The 18,591-nt window shown below is 41.8% G+C and overlaps 1 protein-coding gene across 15 annotated transcripts in view; it reads left to right on the plus strand.

Annotated features, from left to right (window-relative positions):
- The window catches only part of ERC1 (ELKS/RAB6-interacting/CAST family member 1), a 534,923-nt gene that overhangs the window by 464,812 nt on the left and 51,520 nt on the right, over positions 1-18,591 (plus strand). For 10 of the 15 annotated variants that reach the window (XM_050747035.1, XM_050747039.1, XM_050747032.1 and 7 more), the window contains one exon: positions 5,001-5,189. In XM_050747035.1, coding sequence (XP_050602992.1) covers positions 5,001-5,189 — 189 coding nt within the window. Of the gene's footprint in view, positions 1-5,000; positions 5,190-18,591 lie in introns of those variants that run through there. The other 5 variants (XM_050747043.1, XM_050747044.1, XM_050747046.1 and 2 more) reach the window with 1 other exon arrangement.

Here is an 18,591-nt window from a genome sequence, read left to right on the forward strand (position 1 = left end):
GCATAACTGGACAACCAGTTTGGCCCGACCACATATCTGATGGTTTTTAGTAGGACTCCTTGCCAATGTGTTGAGGTCGTATGCGGAAGAAAGTTACAACTTACGGGAAATGTCCCTCTTCCCTCTTGAGATTAGGCAGTGGCAGTTCCACCTTGTGGGAAGCAGGTTTCTTTTCTGAGCGGACTGCTCAAATTAGATAGGGAGAAAAAGGAAGAGATAAGGGCATTTCCCCTGTGATTGACATGGTCCATGTGTTCCGAGAGGCTTAAGTAGTTTTTTTCTGGATAGATTTGGGGACTCTGCTAGCTGGGCAGTTTCGTATGCTTTCACAAAGTAAGCTCTGTAGTTGTGTTTTTAAGACATTTCCCTTTGACAGGGGAAGAAAGAATAGACACTCTAGTCATTGCATAGAGTGGGGTTTGTTTTGTTTTGGAGTAAAGGTTTGTATTTTTATTGATATATTTGTACATATTTTGGAAGTATATGTGGTATTTTGATACCTCTATACAACGTAAATGATCAAATCAGAGTAATCCATCACCTCAGCCTTTATTTTTTCTTTGTAAAATGAGTTTTTATCTTGGATAAACAATTTAGAATTTCATTCTTTTTAAAATTTTCTTTCTTTTTCTTTCTTTTTTTTTTTTTCTTTTTGAGATGGAGTCTCGCTCTGTCGCCAGACTGGAGTGCAGTGGCGCGATCTCGGCTCACTGCAAGCTCTGCCTCCTGGGTTCAAGCAATTCTCCTGTCTCAGCCTCTCAAGTAGCTGGGACTACAGGCATCCACCACCAAGCCCGGTTTTTTTTTTTGTTTTGTTTTGTTTTGTTTTTTATTTTTAGTAGAGACGGGATTCCCTCTTGTTAGCCAGGATGCTCTTGATCTCCTGACCTTGTGATCCACCCTCCTCAGCCTCCCAAAGTGCTGGGATTACAGATGTGAGCCGCTGCACACAGCCTTTTTTTTTTTTTTTTTTTTTTTTTAATAGAGACAGAGTCTTGCTATGTTGCCCAGGCTGGTCTCAAACTCCTGGCCTTAAGCGATCCCCCTGCCTCAGACTTACTTTTTTTTTGTTTTTTTGTGATGGAGTCTCACTCTGTTGCCCAGGCTAGAGTGCAGTGGTGTGATCTCAGCTCACTGCAACCTCTGCCTCCCAGGTTCAAGCAATTCTCATACCTCAGCATACTGAGTAGCTAAGACTACAAGTGTGTGCCACCACACCCAGCTACTTTTCATATTTTTAGTAGAGACAAGGTTTCACCATGTTGGCCAGACTGCTGTCGAACTCCTGACCTCAAGTGATCCACCCACCTTGGCCTCCCAAAGTGCTGGAATTACAGGCATGAGCCACCACACCTGGCCTCAGCCTTATTTTTTAAGTTTTCGATTGGACTCTGAAATTTTTCAGAATACCAAATGCTATCATGTTTATTTAATCAATTAGCCTTCAGTATAAAATGCATTTAAATCAATTTGAAAAAAATTTTTTTTTCTTTTGAAACAAAGTCTCACTACAATGCCCACCCTGGAGTACAATGGCACAATCTCAGCTCACTGCAACCTCCCCTTTTCAGGTTCAAGCAATTCTCCTGCCCCAGCCTCCCGAGTAGCGGGAATTACAGGCGCCCGCCACCATGCCTGGCTGATTTCTGTATTTTTTTAGTAAAGATGGGTTTTCACCATATTGGCCAGGCTGGTCTCGAACTGCTGACGTCAAGTGATCTGCCCGCTTTGGCCTCCCAGAGTGCTGGGATTACAGGCGTGAGCCACCGTGCCCAGCTGAAATTTATTTTTTATTAAGAATAAGGACCTAAGAAGTCAGCATCCACAGTCATAGTGGTAGCAGGAGTGAGCTAATAATATCTTTTCAAATTCTGTTTTACTATAAGGAATTTGACCTTCTCCATATGACCATTTATCACATTGTCCCCTTTCTTCATGGTCATACTTTTTTCTACCAGTTTGTCAATCAAAAGTAATTACCTAAGATAATCAGCTCTTTCAGCCTTTGCAGCGCAGATGTGGCATTTGTGATGGTAGCTGTGTGCACACAAACATGCGCGTGTGCACTAAGAGAATGGGAATAAATTGCACAAACCCAATGAAAATCCCATAAGTGATTTTTTTAAATCAATGTATCTGTGAAAGTAGAGAAAACCAAGCTTTTAAAAAATGGGGAATTAAATAGGGCCACGTTACTTGGCGTCATGGGGGATGTAGTCATAGAACCATGATGAGACAGTTACATCATTGGTGCACAAAGTGTATTTGCATTTAAAGTAATTTTACCTTCAAAGATTGCACTTGGAATTCTTTTTAAACTTTCCACAATAAGTACCCTTTTTTTTTTTTTTTTTTTTTTTGAGACAGAGTCTTACTCTGTCGCCCAGGCTGGAGTGCAGGGGTGCGATCTCTGCTCACTGCAGCCTCCGCCTCCCAGGTTCAAGCTGTTCTCCAGCCTCAGCCTCCCAAATAGCTGGGATTACAGGCACCTGCCACCACGCCCAGCTAATTTTTGTATTTTTAGTAGAGACAAGGTTTCACCATGTTGGCCAGACTGCTGTCAAAATCCTGACCTCAAGTCATCTGCCCGCCTTGGCCTCCCAAAGTGCTGGGTTTCCAGGCATGCTCCACCACGCCCAACCACAAGTATACATGTATGCCCAGAAATAAAATACAATATTTTTGAAAGGTTGGTATTGTTTGCAAAAAACTGTCCAACTCCCCCACTCTAAATTCTCTACTTGATTGAAACATCGTCTTCCTTCTGTGACTGGCTGTGTTGTCGGGCCTTCTAGGTGGGAAATTCCAGCACAGAACTGGTACCATAAACCTGCTGATGAGGAGTCTCATGGAGCCCGGGAGCCTTCCACAGCAGCACTTTGGTGTTTATCGTTTATCCTTAGAGTGAGAGAGAGAACTTTAAAAACAAAAGTAATGCTAAATTGATTAATTTTCTCTGGTTTGTCTAGCCAGGCTCCAGCTTATGTGTTATATACTGTATAGGCCTAAACTGAACTCTGATCTTTTTAGTAAGCTAAAGCACTAAATCCTTGCTCTTTATTCTCTTTTAATTATTTCCTGGAAATAGTATTAGAAACAAAGGAAATGTGCTATATTTATTATGCAGCCATTAAAAACCTATTTTCACTGAAAATAGGTTTATATATATACACATATGTAGGTTTTTATATATACATATATAATGTAGTGAACAGTACTCACAATATAATGTTAAATAGATAAACAATGTATCAAGCAAAATGTGAGGTATGATACTGTTAGAAGCTGATTTATATAAATGTATTAAAAGACTTGGCAGGAAAAGTACCAAAATGTTACAAATGATTACTTCTGGTTTTTTTTTTTTTTTTTGAGACGGAGGAGTCTCGCTCTGTCACCTAGGCTGGAGTGCGGTGGCACGATCTCAGCTCACTGCAAGCTCCGCCTCCCGGGTTCACGCCATTCTCCTGCCTCAGCCTCCCAAGTAGCTGAGACCACAGGCGCCCGCTGCCACACCCAGCTAATTTTTTGTGTTTTTAGTAGAGACGGGATTTCACCGTGTTAGCCAGGATGGTCTCAATCTCCTGACCTTGTGATCCGCCCTCCTCGGCCTCCCAAAGTGCTGGGATTACAGGCGTGAGCCACCGTGTCCGGCCACATGATTACTTCTTGGTGGAAGTGTGTGCAATTGTCTTATTTCCTTTATATTTTTCTTTTTTTCCCCACATTTTTTGGAGTAAAGTGTATATTGTTTTTATAATAAAAACATTAAACTTTATTTGCTTAAAAAACTTGTTTAAAAAGAAAGGAAGGGAGGTGGCAGGAGCAGTCCTCTGAGGGGGTCCGAGGAGGGATCAGTGTTACTGTGGAAAGTAATACCAGGCCCTGCTTCTGTTGACTTGATCATTGAGCTCCCAATTCATTAGTTAGGCCAGAGGTGTCCTGTTCATGAAAGTTGCCAGGCTGGTGACATGCAGCAGGTGCAGACCTCTGCTGTGTGAGCCCTGGGAGCACACTGAGAACTGCCAGCATTTCGGCAGTGCTCACAGCGCTCACAGCTGCTGCGTGTCGGGCAGGTGCTGCTGTAATGCTTGTGTTCTGTGATGTGAGATCTGGCCCCACTCTCCTCCTGAACACTCCAGGCTTGGACCAACTACCAACTACCTGGCCAGACTATTGTCACGAGAGCCGTCAGATGAAATCCTGGGGCAGGAGTCGCCGTCATTTAGTGTGCTTCCAGAAGGAATCAAAGGAGTCGCTGCTCAAGCAGGGGAGAGAAATGAGAAAAGAAAAAACGTAGAGCGAGTCTGTTACTTAAAAACAACACAGAACCAATGTTACAACCAAGAATTGTAGAGTCCTTGGCTGTGAGTCAGGTGCTTGGTGTTACATAAGGATTTATCAATCACTGTTTCAGAAGAATATCGGATAACCTCTGTGAAATGAATTGAGGGGAGCATAAGCCAGGATGAGGCAGAATTTGTAATGAGTTCCCTCATCACATCTCTTGGCCAAGAAAAACGTGCACTTTCTCCAGAGACAGAATTTTTCTTCCATTCCAGGAGGCGGAGGAACACTTGATGTATATGTAGTCCAGGCTTTCAGATGAGCAGCTTTCACTAGCAGTTTTTTGTAATCTACTCAGAAATAAGTGAAGAGAGAAAGTGTGAGGTAACTGGAGTCTTTCTGTATCAGGAATAGCCTCTCTGTAAAAACGAGTTAGTCCTGTGCTTAATCCCTGCCTCAGTACAGAGCTATTCATCTGGTGTGGATATATTAAGCCAGCATTCTCTTCCTGTCTCCCAGAAGGGCGGCTGGGTGTGACAGCGTAAATGTGTGACAATATGTGAAAATGTTTCTGTAATCCTGAAGATTTCAGTAGTGATTAGAAGAGCGTTAGTCTTTGGTCAATTTTCTTTGACTTGGGAGGCGTAAAGAATATTTGAACCTCTCATTTCAGACCTTGACTTTCCTCATTTTTTTTTTTTTTTTTGCCTCAGATCATCCAGCCCCTCTTAGAACTTGACCAAAATAGAAGTAAATTAAAGTTGTACATTGGACACCTGACAGCCCTCTGCCATGACCGAGACCCCCTGATCCTCCGTGGACTCACTCCACCAGCTTCCTATAACTTGGACGATGACCAGGCGGCTTGGGAGAATGAGCTGCAGAAGATGACCCGGGGACAGGTGAGCTTCTCACTCACACATTGAAAAGAGCCTGTGAAAATCCAGTTGCTGTGTAGGTTGATGCAGTGGGAGCTACCTTGGGGAATTCCATGTTTAGATTCAAGATTTTGGGGTGGGGAGGGGTTTCCAGATACCATTTTTTAACTGATTTTTAATTGATTTTTTACTGTTTTTTTTTTTTTAATTCACAAATTAAAAATGTATATTTTCCATGTACAACATGAGACTTGACTTGGATTGCTTGATACTTTGGTTTTGGTTTTGACCTGGCTTGGATTTCTGGATACTCTGATTTTGGTTTTGATTTTGGTTTGGTGTAAACTACAAAAGTGTGTATGTGCCCTTTTTACCCGTTCCTTTTGTGGTGTGTGTGTGGTGTGAGCGTGGTGTTTTGTCTAGAGGAAACATGGGTGAGGCACAAAGTAAGCCCACCGCTCTAGGAACTGTGTTGAAAATTTTCAAAAAAAGGATTTAGGGGAGACTATGGAGTACTATGACACCAGGAAAACTTAAAACTTTGTGTAAGGCCGGGCGCGGTGGCTCAAGCCCATAATCCCAGCACTTTGGGAGGCCGAGACGGGCGAATCACGAGTTCAGGAGATCGAGACCATCCTGGCTAACACGGTGAAACCCCGTCTCTACTAAAAAATACAAAAACTTAGCCGGGCGAGGTGGCAGGCGCCTGTAGTCCCAGCTACTCGGGAGGCTGAGGCAGGAGAATGGCGTGAACCCGGGAGGCGGGGCTTGCAGTGAGCTGAGATCCGGCCACTGCACTCCAGCCCGGGCAACAGAGCCAGACTCCGTCTCAAAAAAAAAAAAAAAAAAAAAAAAAAAAAAACTTTGTGTAAGATAGACTGGCCAGCATTAGAGGTAGGTTGGCCATTAGAAGGAAACATGGACAGGTCCCTTGTTTCAAAGGTATGGCACAAGGTAACATGTAAGCCAGGGAACACAAACCAGCTTGTTTTAGATCCCCCGCCCCCAACACATGGTGGTTGAGAGAACAGCAGCATAAGCGGCTGGCAGAGGCAAGGAAAGACCAGCAGAGAGAGAGAAAGCAAAGAGACAGAGAGAAAAAGAGGCAGAGAGAGAGAAAGAGACAGAGGCAAAAGGAAAGTCAAAGAGAGAGAGACAAAGTCAAAGAGAGAAAGAAAGAGAGAGATATACAAGTGGTTAAGAAAAAAAAAAAATGTACCCTGTTCCTTTAAAAGCCATCATACCAATTTTAATTTGGACAAAACAAGGTCTTATTAATAGCAAAGAATAATTAAAATCCCAAACTTACAAGGTTTTCAACAAAAGCAAAATTTGCTAAACGTTAACAGTGTGACATGTATTATAGTAACTTCTAATCTTGTGGCCTTAGACAGTCTAGTCCACAGACATAAAAAAAAAAAAAAAAAAAAACCAGATTCGCTTTGGAAAAGAATGGTTATCATCTTCAGAAAAAAAGAAAAAAAAGAGGGGGCAGAATTTATATAAAAAGAGTGTTACATGGTAAATTCTTGTCCTGAAATAAATTAACTGGTTGTTTAAAGAAAGAAATGTTTGTAATAAGTCAGAAAGTTAAGGCATGTCAAAAAATTGCCTGTAAAAGTCGTGGAAAAAAAAAAAAGGTTATAAAAAATGTGTGTTAAAAAAAGAATTTTAGGCAAAAAATGTTGTATAATTTAAAAGTAACTAGGCCTCCTGAATGTAAAACTATTGGAAAAAAAAATAAAAAACAGTTTATGTGCAAGGTGTATAAGAAAAGCAAAATATACCTTTGGTAAAAGGATTATGAGGAGGCATAAGAATGTACATTTTTACCTACATTAAAAAGTTAAAAATTATTGTTTTGAAGGTTTAAGCAAGTTTTAAAATGTTAATCGTAAAGAACATTCTGTGTGTAAACATACTAGCTAAAGTTAAAGAAGTATCCAGTTTTTCTGTGAACTGGACATTAAAGTAAAAGTATAATAGGTTTTTCTTAAAGCAACAACCTGCTCTTTAGCAAAAATTATAAAAGATTAAAAAGATTCCATAAAATCTTCCCTTATGGTCAGACATTAAAATTAAATAAATATGTCTACAAGGTTTATTAAAATTAGGTTTAACGTTAATAACACACTAATATAAAGATAAAATTTAGCTTATCTGGTATAAAAATCATACAAGAAGCATTGTTAAATGTAAAATGGTATTTGGCTGTCTTTGGCTTAAAAACTAATAAAAATAGGTGCTAAGGGAAATTTCTCAGTAAAAAGGCAGTAAGGACTATACAGTCCACTGCAAAGGTCCCCACATTTAAAACAAAAAGTCAACTTCTTAAAAATTATAAACTTGGTTTATCTTCCACTTTCCTTTCTCACAAAACAAACAAACGAAAAGTCTTTTAGCACATGTACTGCCCCTAGAATTTCCAGTAAACCAACACCAGCCTGAAGATCACATTCTCATCGAAAGGTGGAAAGAAGAAAATCTCCAGCCAGCTGGGGAAGGCCCCTACCTTGTGCTGCTAACCACCGAGACTGCTGTTTGTGCAGCAAAAAAAGGAGAGACTCATCACACCCGAGTTGAGAAAGCGCCACCCCCTCCAGAGTCGTGGGCCACAGTCCCAGGGGAAAACCCTGCCAAACTAAAGCAAAGAAAAATTTAACTCTTTTAATCTACTCTGTTACTCTTCCTTCTTTCCGTGTTCTATTGCTGGCCATCTAGTTATTAATATAACCAAGTCAATTTCGCCTCAAACTATTGCATTTAATGCTTGCCTTGTTATACCCTGTGAAGACTTGCCAAGTCAAAGACAGCTTTCTACTTCAGAAAAGTACCTCTGTCCCTCCTGACTCTCCTCAGACTGGGAATTAGTAAACTAGGACCATTTAATCCGGGGCGATTTTGATAAAGACCCCAGTGCAAACCAGGAGTCTTGCCCCCCGATGTAGAGCTTTCATGCCATAGTTGGTCCAACGTACTATGGACCACTAAAGAGCAAGGATAGACAGCCCCAACTGGTTTTGTAATTTCCCTAAAACCATACATTCATTTTACCAGAGGATCATAGAAGTTAAAGACTTAAACTGTAGCAATTAAGACAGGATACCAAGATGCAAATGCCTGGTTAAAATGGATCAAATATTCCATCTGCACATTAAACAAAAGCAATTGTTATGCTTGTACACATGGCAGGCCAGAGGCCCAGACTATCCCCCTTACACTAAGGTGGTCCTCCAGTCGACCAGGCGTAGGCTGCATGATAGCTCTTTTCCAGGATTCTATAGCCTGGAGTAATAAGTCGTGCCAAGTTCTCTCTGCTATATCCCAAAGTCCCTGCGGGTCAGCCTCTGAGGGCCATCCAGCTTCCATCTCCCAACACTAAGTTGATTTCGTGTCTCTCACCACAGGGAGGAAACTTCGCATTCCTTGGAGACTTGAAAGGATGCAGTGAGCTTAAGGATTTTCAAGAGCTTATCAATCAGTCAGCCCTTGTTCATCCCTGAGCGGATGTGTGGTGGTGTTGGGGTGGACCTTTACTGGGCACTCTGCTGAATAACTGGAGTGGCACTTGTACTTTAGTGCAATCGGCTCTCCCTTTCACCCTGGCATTTCATCAACCAGAAGGGAAAAAAAAAATAAGACATCATAAAGCGAGAGAAGCCCCTTATGGGTCTTTTGACTCTCATGTCTATTTAGACGCAATTGGAGTCCCACGAGGAATACCAGATCAATTTAAAGCTTGAAATCAAATAGCTACAGGATTTGAGTCAGTATTTTAGTAGGTGATGGTTAATAAAAATGTAGATTAGATAAACTACATCTATTACAACCAACATCAACGAGCTTTTCATGAATTAAAAGAAAAACTCATGTCGGCCCCAGCCCTGGGGCTACCTGACCTGACAAAACTCTTCACTCTATGTGTCAGAAAGAGAAAAAATGGCAATTGGAGTTTTAACCCAGACTGGGGTCTGGCCAAGGCCAGTGGCCTGTCTCTCAAAACAACTAGACAAGTTTCCAAAGGTCGGCCGCCAGGTCTAAGGGCCCTAGCAGCAATGGCCCTGTTAGCACAAGAAGCAGATAAACTAACCCTTAGGCAAAACCTGAATATAAACACCCCCCATGCTGTGATAACTTTAATAAATACCAAAGGACATCATTGGTTAACAAATGCTACATTAACCAAGTACCAAAGCTTGCTATGTGAAGATCCCCACATAACCATTGAAGCTTGCAAAACCTTAAACCCCAAACCCCACCACCTTGCTCCCAGTATCAGAGAGCCCAGTTGAACATAACTGTGTAGAGGTGTTGGACTCAGTTTATTCTAGCAGGCCCGACCTCCGAGACCATCCTTAAACATCAGTAGACTGTAAGTGGTCCGTGGACGGGAGCAGCTTCACCAACCCCTGCCAAGTGACTCTGAAGAAGACAACAAGCCATGCTCCAGTCACACCCGGAAGCTGACTGGTCCATGCATGGCCGAAGCATGAGGAAACTCATCACGGGACTCATTTTCCTTAAAATTTGGACTTGTACAGTAAGGACTTCAACTGACCTTCCTCAGACTGAGGGCTATTCCCAGTGTATACATCAAGTCACTGAGGTAGGACCAAAGGTTGCTAAGGTCCTATTATTTTACAGTTATGAGTGTACTGGAACTCTAAAAAGAACTTGTTTGTATAATGTTATTCTATACAAGGTACGTAGCTCAGGAAATGACCAACTTGATGTGTGTTATGACCCATCTGAGCCTCCCATGACCACAGTTGTTAAAATAAGATTAAGGACTAAGGATTGGTGGGAGCTCATAAATGATATGAGTAAAGTGTTAGCCAAAACAGAGGGAAAAAAAAGGGGGTGCCCAAACAAGTCACCTTAAAATTTGATGCCTATGCTGTCATTACTAGTAATGTTAGGAATAAGGTGTGGTTCTCTTAATTAGAAGAGAGGCTATATGGCAGAAAATAAGTACATCTGTCATAAATTAGGGGTGTGTGGAAATAAATGTAAATACTGGTCTTGTGTCATTTAGGCCACTTGGATAAAAGAAAAAAAAATGATGAAAAGGATCCAGTCCACCTTCAGAAAGGAAAAAATGGCCCTTCCTGTACTAAGGGACAATGTGACCCCTTAGAGCTAGTAATAACCAATCCCCTTGATCCTTGCTGGAAAGAAGAGGAGTGTGTGACCTTAGAAATTGATGGGGCCAGACTGGACCCTTGAGTAAATATGTTGGTTTGAGAAGTTTACAAACGCTCTCCTGAACCAGTGTTTCAAACTTCCTGTGATGAACTAAATGTACCAGTACCAGAAATTCCAGGAAAAACAAGAAATTTGTTTTTGCAATTAGCCAAGCATGTAGCCCAGTCTCAATGTCACTTCATGTTATGTATGTGGAGGGACTGTAATGGGAGATCAATGGCCATGGGAAGCCCGAGAATTAGTGCCTACAGACCCAGTTCCTGATGAATTCCTGGCTCAAAAGAATCACCCTAATAATTTCTGGGTCCTAAAAGCCTCAATTATTAGACAATATTGCATAGCTAGAGAAGGAAAAGAATTCACTCACCCCGTAGGATGACTTAGTTGTCTGGGACAGAAACTGTATAATGGCACCACAAAAACAGTCCCTTGGTGGAGTTCAAATCACACAGAGAGGAATCCATTTAGCAAATTCCCAAAGTTGCAAACCATGTGGACCCACCTGGAGTCCCACCAGGACTGGACAGTCCCCACTGGATTATACTGGATATGTGGGCATAGAGCTTATGCCAAATTACCTGCCCAGTGGGCAGGTGGTTGTGTTATTGGCACTATTAAACCATCTTTCTTCTTACTGCCCATAAAAACAGGCAAACTCCTGGGCTTCCCTGTCTATGCTTCCTGTGCAAAGAGAAGCATAGCTATAAGAAACTGAAAAAATGATAAATGGCCCCAAGAGAATCATGCAATATTATAAGCCTGCTACTTAGGCACAAGACGGCTCGTGGGGATACTGGACCCCCATTTACATGATCAACCGAATCATATGGTTACAAGCTGTCTTAGAAATAATCACTAATAAAACCAGCAGAGCCTTGACTATTCTGGCCCAGCAAGAAACTCAGATGAGAAATGCTATCTATCCAAATAGATTGGCTCTCGACTACTTGCTAGCAGCGGAAGGAGGGGTCTGTGGGAAATTTAACCTTACTAATTGCTGCCTACACATAGATAATCAAGGGCAAGTAGTTGAAGACATAGTTAGAGATATGACAAAACTGGCACATGTGCCCATGCAAGTGTGGCATGGATTTGATCCTAGGGCCATGTATGGAAAATGGTTCCCAGTGCTAGGAGGATTTAAAACTCTTATAGTAGGATTTATAATAATAGGAACCTGCCTACTGCTTCCTGGTTTGCTACCTGTACTTCTTCGAATGATAAAAAGCTTCATCACTGCCTTAGTTCACCAAAATGCCTCAGCACAAACGTACTATATAAATCACTATCGATCTGTCTTGCAAGAAGACATGGGTAGTAAAAATAAAAGTGAGAACTCCCACTAATAAAATGAGTGAGAGTCTCAAAAGGGGGGAATAAGGGAGGAGACCACCCCTCATATCGTCTTACGCCCAATTTCTGCCTCCGAAGAAAGAAGAAGTAAAAACTAAGAGGCAGAAATGAAATCCACAGGCAGACAGCCCGGAGCCACGCCCTGGGCCTGGTAGTTAAAGATCAGCCCCTGACCTAACCGGTTCTGTTATCTACAGATTCCGGACATTGTATGGAGAAGCACTGTGAAAATCCCTTCCTGTTCTGTTCCGTTCTGATTACCGGTGCATGCAGCCCCCAGTCACGTACCCCCTGCTTGCTCAATCGATCACGACCCTCTCACACGCACCCCCTTAGAATTGTGAGCCCTTAAAAGGGACAGGAATTGCTCACTCGGGGAGCTCAGCTCTTGAGACAGGAGTGTGGCTGATGCCTGTGGCTGAATAAACCCCTTCCTTCTGTAACTTGGTATCTGAGGAGTTTTGTCTGCCGCTCGTCCTGCTGCATAACTAGTTATCCGTCATTTATTTGATGTGTAAAGATAAGGCCTACTTCTCAAATTTAGCATGTTGCCATAGGAATTTTAATCTTTTTCTTTCTTGAAAGAGGAAAAAAATTGAAAGGACAGTATTAAATTCGTCAAGGAGCTGTGGCTCACACCTGTAGTCCCAGCTACTCAGGAGGCTGAGGCGGGAGGATTGCTTGAGCCCAGGAGTTCAAGGCTGCAGAGAGCTATGATTGTGCCACTGTGCTCAGCCTGGGTGGTGACAAAGTGAGACCCTGTCTCTAAAGCGAAAAAGAAAAAAAAGGACAGTATTAAATTAAATTCCTAATAGCTCTTTTTGATATTGATAGCCATATAGTAAAAATGTAATGGAAATAAATAAATATATGCATAATTACAGTGCAACCAAAAACCCATTGGAAACAGGGCACATGGCTATTCATTTTAGAGACTTTTGCTTCAGAATTTTGCAAAAAATCAGTGCTTCTTAAAAGCAGTGCTGCTGGGCACAGTGGCTCACATCTGTATCCCGGCTTTTGGGAGGCTGAGGCAGGAGAATCCCTTGAGCCCAGGAGTTCAAAACCAGCCTGGGCAGTGACATAGTGTCACACGCCTGTAGTCCCAGCTGCTCAGGTAGTTAAGGTGGGAGGATGGCCTGAGCCCAGGCAGTCATGGCTGCAATGAGCTGAGATCGTGCCACCGTACTCCAGCCTAAGTGGCAGAGCAAGACCTCATCTCAAAAACAACAGCAACAAAAAAAAAACCCAGTGCTTATTAATGTATTAAAGTTTAACCGGCATTAAATTATTCCTTTGTAAAACAGTTTGTTTTGTTTTTGTTTTTGTTTTGGAGACAGAGTCTCGCTGTGTCACCCAGGCTGGGGTGCAGTGGCGCGATCTTGGCTCACTGCAACCTCCACCTCTCAGGTTCAAGCAATTCGTGTGCCTCAGCCTCCCGAATAGCTGGAACTACAGGCGCGCACCACCGTGCCCAGCTAATTTTTTGTTTTTTAGTAGAAATGGGGTTTCACCAGGTTGCCCAGACTGGTCTCGAACTCCTGAGCCCAGGCAGACTGCCTGCCTCAACCTCCCAAAGTGCTAGGATTACAGGAATGAGTGACCGTGCCTGGCCAGCTTGTCTTTGAAATGGAAAAGATCATTTTTGCTCAGTCCTGCATTTTCAATATGCCTGGCTGGACTTAACTCAATGTTACCAAGGCAAAAAAAAATCTTCAGGGTGATACCAAGATAGAAAATTTCAAAGTAAGGATTTTTCAACAAGTTTTGAGTGAATGAAACCTGATTAATAGACTTCCCATTGCAGATTGTGTTATAGTCAAGCTATGCACTCATCAAAACAATTGTGCTCATACACATGAATTGTGTTAATATTGTCATGTTTCCCTTTAATTGAGAGTGTACTTCGGTTACTGAAGTTATTGTTTGAGGTGTGTGAAATTGTATTCTCCCCAATAGTCCCTGGGAAACGGGAGACCTGGGTCATCTACAGAGGAGTACAATAACTAACAATCCCTACTATAAGCTTCTTCATAGCTTCTAAAGATTGGTGGAGAAACCAACCCATTTCCTGCTTCCTCACCCCAAGTAAGAATTTAAGGAAGTAATGTAGGCTGTCTAACAATATAAAATGACTTGCCTGGGAAAGTATTGTGATCAGAGTTTGACTTCAGCTGTGAAGGCCAAGAAACAGAAGATGTGAGTCACTGCCAGATATGCATATTGCTTTATTTTGTGTGTGTGTGTGTGTGTTGTTTGTAGTTTTGTAGTTTTGTTTTTGTGATGCAGAGCCTTCTGCTCCTGACATTTGCAGTTTCCGCCTCGTATCTGCAGCGCATTTCACTGCCTCCATGCTCCCACCAACACCACCCCCATGAGGACGGGGCAAGAACTTTGTCTATCTTTTTCAGTGCTAGGGCAGTGCAGAAGGGAAGTAAATGTAGGATCAGAGCCCCTACACAGTCCCCACTGGGGCACTGCCTAGTGGAGCTCTGAGAAGAAGGCCACCGTCCTCCAGACTGCAGAACAGTAGATCCACCGCTGGTTCGCCGCGTGCACTGGGAAAAGCCGTAGGCACTCAGTGTCAGCCCATGAAAGCAGCTGGGAGGGGGCTGTGCCCTGCGGAGCCACAGGGGCAGAGCTGCCCATGGCCCTGAGAGCCCACCACTTGCATCAGCATGACCTGGATGTGAGACATGGAGTTAAAGGAGATGATTTTGGAACTTTAAGGTTTAATGACTGCCCTACTGGATTTCAGACTTGCCTGGCGCCTGCAGCCTCTTCATTTTGGCCAGTTTCTCCCATTTGGAATAGGTGTATTTACCCAATGCCTATACCCTCATTGTATCTAGGAAGTAACTAACTTGATTTAGATTTTACAGGCTCATAGGCAGAAGGGACTTGCCTCGCCTCAGATGAGACTTTGGACTTGGACTTTTGGATTAATGCTGGAATAAGCTAAGACTTTGGGGGACTGTTGGAAAGGCATGATTGTGTTTTGAAATGTGAGGACATGAGATTTGGAAGGGGCCAGGGATAGAATAATATGGTTTGGCTGTGTCCCCACCCAAATCTCATCTTAAATTGTAGTTCCCATAATCCCCACGTCATGGGAGGGACCCAGTGGGAGGTAATTGAACCATGGAGGTTGTAACCCCCCATGCTGTTCTCATGATAAATCTCGTGACTTCTCATGAGATTTGATGGCTTTATAAGGGGCTTTTCCCCCTTTGCCCGGCACTTCTGTCTCCTGCCACCATGATTGCAAGTTTCCTGAGGCCTCCCCAGCCATGCAGAAGTGTGAGTCAATTAAACCTCTCTCCTTTGGAAATTACCCAGTCTCAGGTATTTCTTCATAGCAGCGTGAGAACGGGCTAATACACTATGTCTTTATATTTAAGGTGGGTTTCTTGTAGAGAACATATATCAAATCAGTAATTGTCTTCTGATTGAAGCGTTTAGAATATTTGCACCTGATAGCCTGTCATCTTTATATTTATTTGTTTCATCTATTTTTTTCCTCTGTTTCTGTTTTCTTTTAAAGTAATTTTTTAAATTTATTTTATTTCCACTAGTAGCTTAAAGCTCAACTCCCCACCCCCTTTAAGTGATTCCTCCGTGGTTTACAGTGTACAGTTTTAGCTTATCATAGTCAAATTGTGAAAATATAATATACCACTTCAGGTATAGTATAGGAATCTGCCAGTAGTATACTTCTATTTCCTTTGTCTCAAACTTGATGCTCTTGTTGGTATATATTTTATTCCTCCATATATTATAAACTCCATAGTGCATTGTTACTGTCTTTGCTTTAATCAGTTATTTTTTTTATTGTTTTATTGTGGTAAAATGTACACAACATAAATTTTACCATCTTAACATTTTCTACGTGTACAGTTCAGGGTTGTATTCATAATGTAAACTATCACCACCATCTATCTCTGTAGCTCTTTTCATCTTGCAGAACTGAAACTCTATACCTGTTAGACAATAACTCCCCATTCTCCCTTGCCCCACTGTTCCATCTGCTGTCTGATTTTACTACTCTAAGGATTTCATATAAATGGAGTCATGCAGATTTGTCTCTTTGTGACTGACTTATTTCATTGAGCAAGGTTCATCTGTGTCGTACCTTGTTTGGAAAATTCTTATGTCAGAATTTCCTTCCTTTTTAAGGCTCTTGTTTTATATACCACATTTTCCTTACTCATTCCTCCATCGATGGACACTTGGGCTGCTTCCACATTTTAGCTATCTTGAATAATGCTGCCATGAACATGGGTGTATAAGTATCTTTTCGAGACCTTGCTTTCCGTTCTTTTGATATCAAATCAAAAGAAGAGAAATTGCTGGACCATGTGGTAAATCCTATTTTCAATTTTTTGAGGAACCACCATACTGTTTTCCACAGCGGCTGTACCAATTTACACTCCCGCCAGCGGCACACAGCGTTCCAGTTTCTCCGTATCCTGGCCAGCACTGGTTACTTTGTAGTCTTTGGTATGTTTTTTAAATAGTAGCCGTCCTCATGGGTGTAAGGTGGCATCGCATAGTTCTGATTTGCATTTCCCTAATGATTCATGATGTTGAGCATCTCTCCATGTGCTTATTGGCCATTTGTGTTTTTTCTTTGGAGAAATATCTATTCCAGTTCTCAGCTTATTTTTAAATCAGGGTTTTCTTGTTGTTACCAAGTTGTAGAAGTTCTCTACATATTTAGATAGTTATCCCTAATCAGATATATGATTCGCAAATATTTTCTCCCATTCTGTCGTTACCTTCTTACTGTTACTGTGTTAATAGTGTCTTTTGATGCACAAATTTTTTTATTTTCATAGAGTCCCATTTATCTATTTTAATCATTTATATTTTATAGAGATGAAGATTATAAAATGTTTACCATTTTCAAAAATCTTTGGTTTTTATCTGTGTATGTCTGAATTTCCATCTGTCATCATAGTCCTTCTCTCTAAAGAACTTACTGAGGCTGAGTACAGTAGCTCCTGCCTCTAATCGTAGCACTTTGGGAGGCCAAAGCAGGGGGATTGCTTGAGGCCGGGAGTTCAAGACTAGCCTGGACAACAGTGAAACCCTTATCTCTATAAAAATGTAAATTTAAATTTTAAAAATTAGCTGGTTATCGTGGTGTGTGCCTCAGTCCCACCTACTCAGGAGGCCCAGGTGGGAGGATCACTTTAGCTCAGGAGTTCAAGATTGCAATGAGCTATGATCACACCACTGCACTCCAGCCTGGGCCACAGAATGAGACCCTGTCTCAGAAAATTAAAAATAAATTGTAAAAGAGACCTTCCTTTTAAATGTCTTGTAGTACACGTCCCATGGTAATGAATTCTGTGTTTATTTGTCTGAAGAAATGTATTTTTATCACCTTCTGTTGTGACCGGAATTGTGTCCCCCCTCCTAAAATTCCTATGTTGAAGTCTTAACCCTCAGTACCTCAGAGTGTGACTATGTTTAGAGATAAGACCTTGAAAAAGATAATTAAGTTAAAATGAGGCCATTACAGTGAGCCCTGATGCATTGTAACTGATGTCCTTTTAAGAGACACACCACGGTACACACACAGGAAAATACCACGTAAGGGCAAAGCTAGAAGGTGGCCATCGGTAAGCCAAGGAGAGAGAGGCCTCAGAAGAAATAAAACCTGCTAATACTTTGGTGTTTGACTTCTGGCTTCCAGAGCTGTGAGAAAATTCACTTCTGTTGTTTAAGCCACCCAGACTGGTATTTTGTTACGGCAGCCCTAGAAAACTGTACACCTTGTTTTTGAGATGTTCTCTGGGCAGAGATTTCTTGGTTGACAAGGATTTTCTTTTGGCTTGTATAGTTTCTGCTGAGGTCTGCTATATTCATGTAGCTTTGTTTTGGGGTGAGTGGGTTGGTTGGTTGGTTGGTTGGTTGATATACCATGTTCTTTTTTCTCCGGAGGCTTTCAAGATATTCTCTTTATCTTTAGTTTTCAACCATTTGATGATAATGTACCTAGTTGTGTTTTTCTGTATATTTATCCTGTTTGGAATTCTCTGAGCCCCTTCTCTGGATCTGTGTTTTGTTGTCTTTCGTTAATTTTGGAAAATTCTTGGCCATTATCTCTTCAGATGTATCTTCTGCCACTTGTCTCTTCTCCTTTTGTAACTACCGTTATGTATTTGTTAAATCATTTGATATTGTCCCATATCCCTTGGATTTCTGTTTTGTTTTGTTTTCTATATTTTCTTATTATACTTGAAGTTTTCTGTGATCAGTTTGGATAATTTATATTGATCTATACTTGAGTTCACTTTTTGTGTGTGTGTCATAATTTTTTATTAAATGTTAAATAGTCTAAGTAAAAAGAACAGTGGAAACCAAGGTAAATAAAACTTATGTCTGGAAATATACTTTCCTCTTCTTCTGTCAGGCCGTTAGCATTGGGGACTGAATCAGATAATCCACTAATTGAGCTGGGTTTGGGCTTCTTTCCACTGTAGTTACCTTCATTGTGTCACAGACCTTGAGATTTTCAGTGGTGGATTGCCACTTCATGCGCTTAATGTGAGCTCTGGTGCCAGTGTTTCTGTTTCATGCTCCTGTCTCAGCATGTCCTTCATGCCTGCACCACGGAGGGCGGTCTCCATGCTCTTGTCCTTCTCTAAGCGGTGGACTCTTCTTGTTACTCAGTGAAGACTCAGGGTTGGGCAGGAGTAGCTTCTTCATTTTCCTGCTCCAGTCTTGGTCTTGGTACTTCTGTCCCACCCCCAACGACAGACAACATCTCCCCCTACTCAGCACAAGTCTAGACTGTCGGCGGATGTCCTATCCCTTCCCCAGTAGCAGCAGACTTCTAGTTTGAATCCGTTCATAATTC

This window comes from Macaca thibetana, chromosome 11 (assembly GCF_024542745.1).
Source record: "Macaca thibetana thibetana isolate TM-01 chromosome 11, ASM2454274v1, whole genome shotgun sequence".
Lineage (NCBI taxonomy): Eukaryota > Metazoa > Chordata > Mammalia > Primates > Cercopithecidae > Macaca > Macaca thibetana.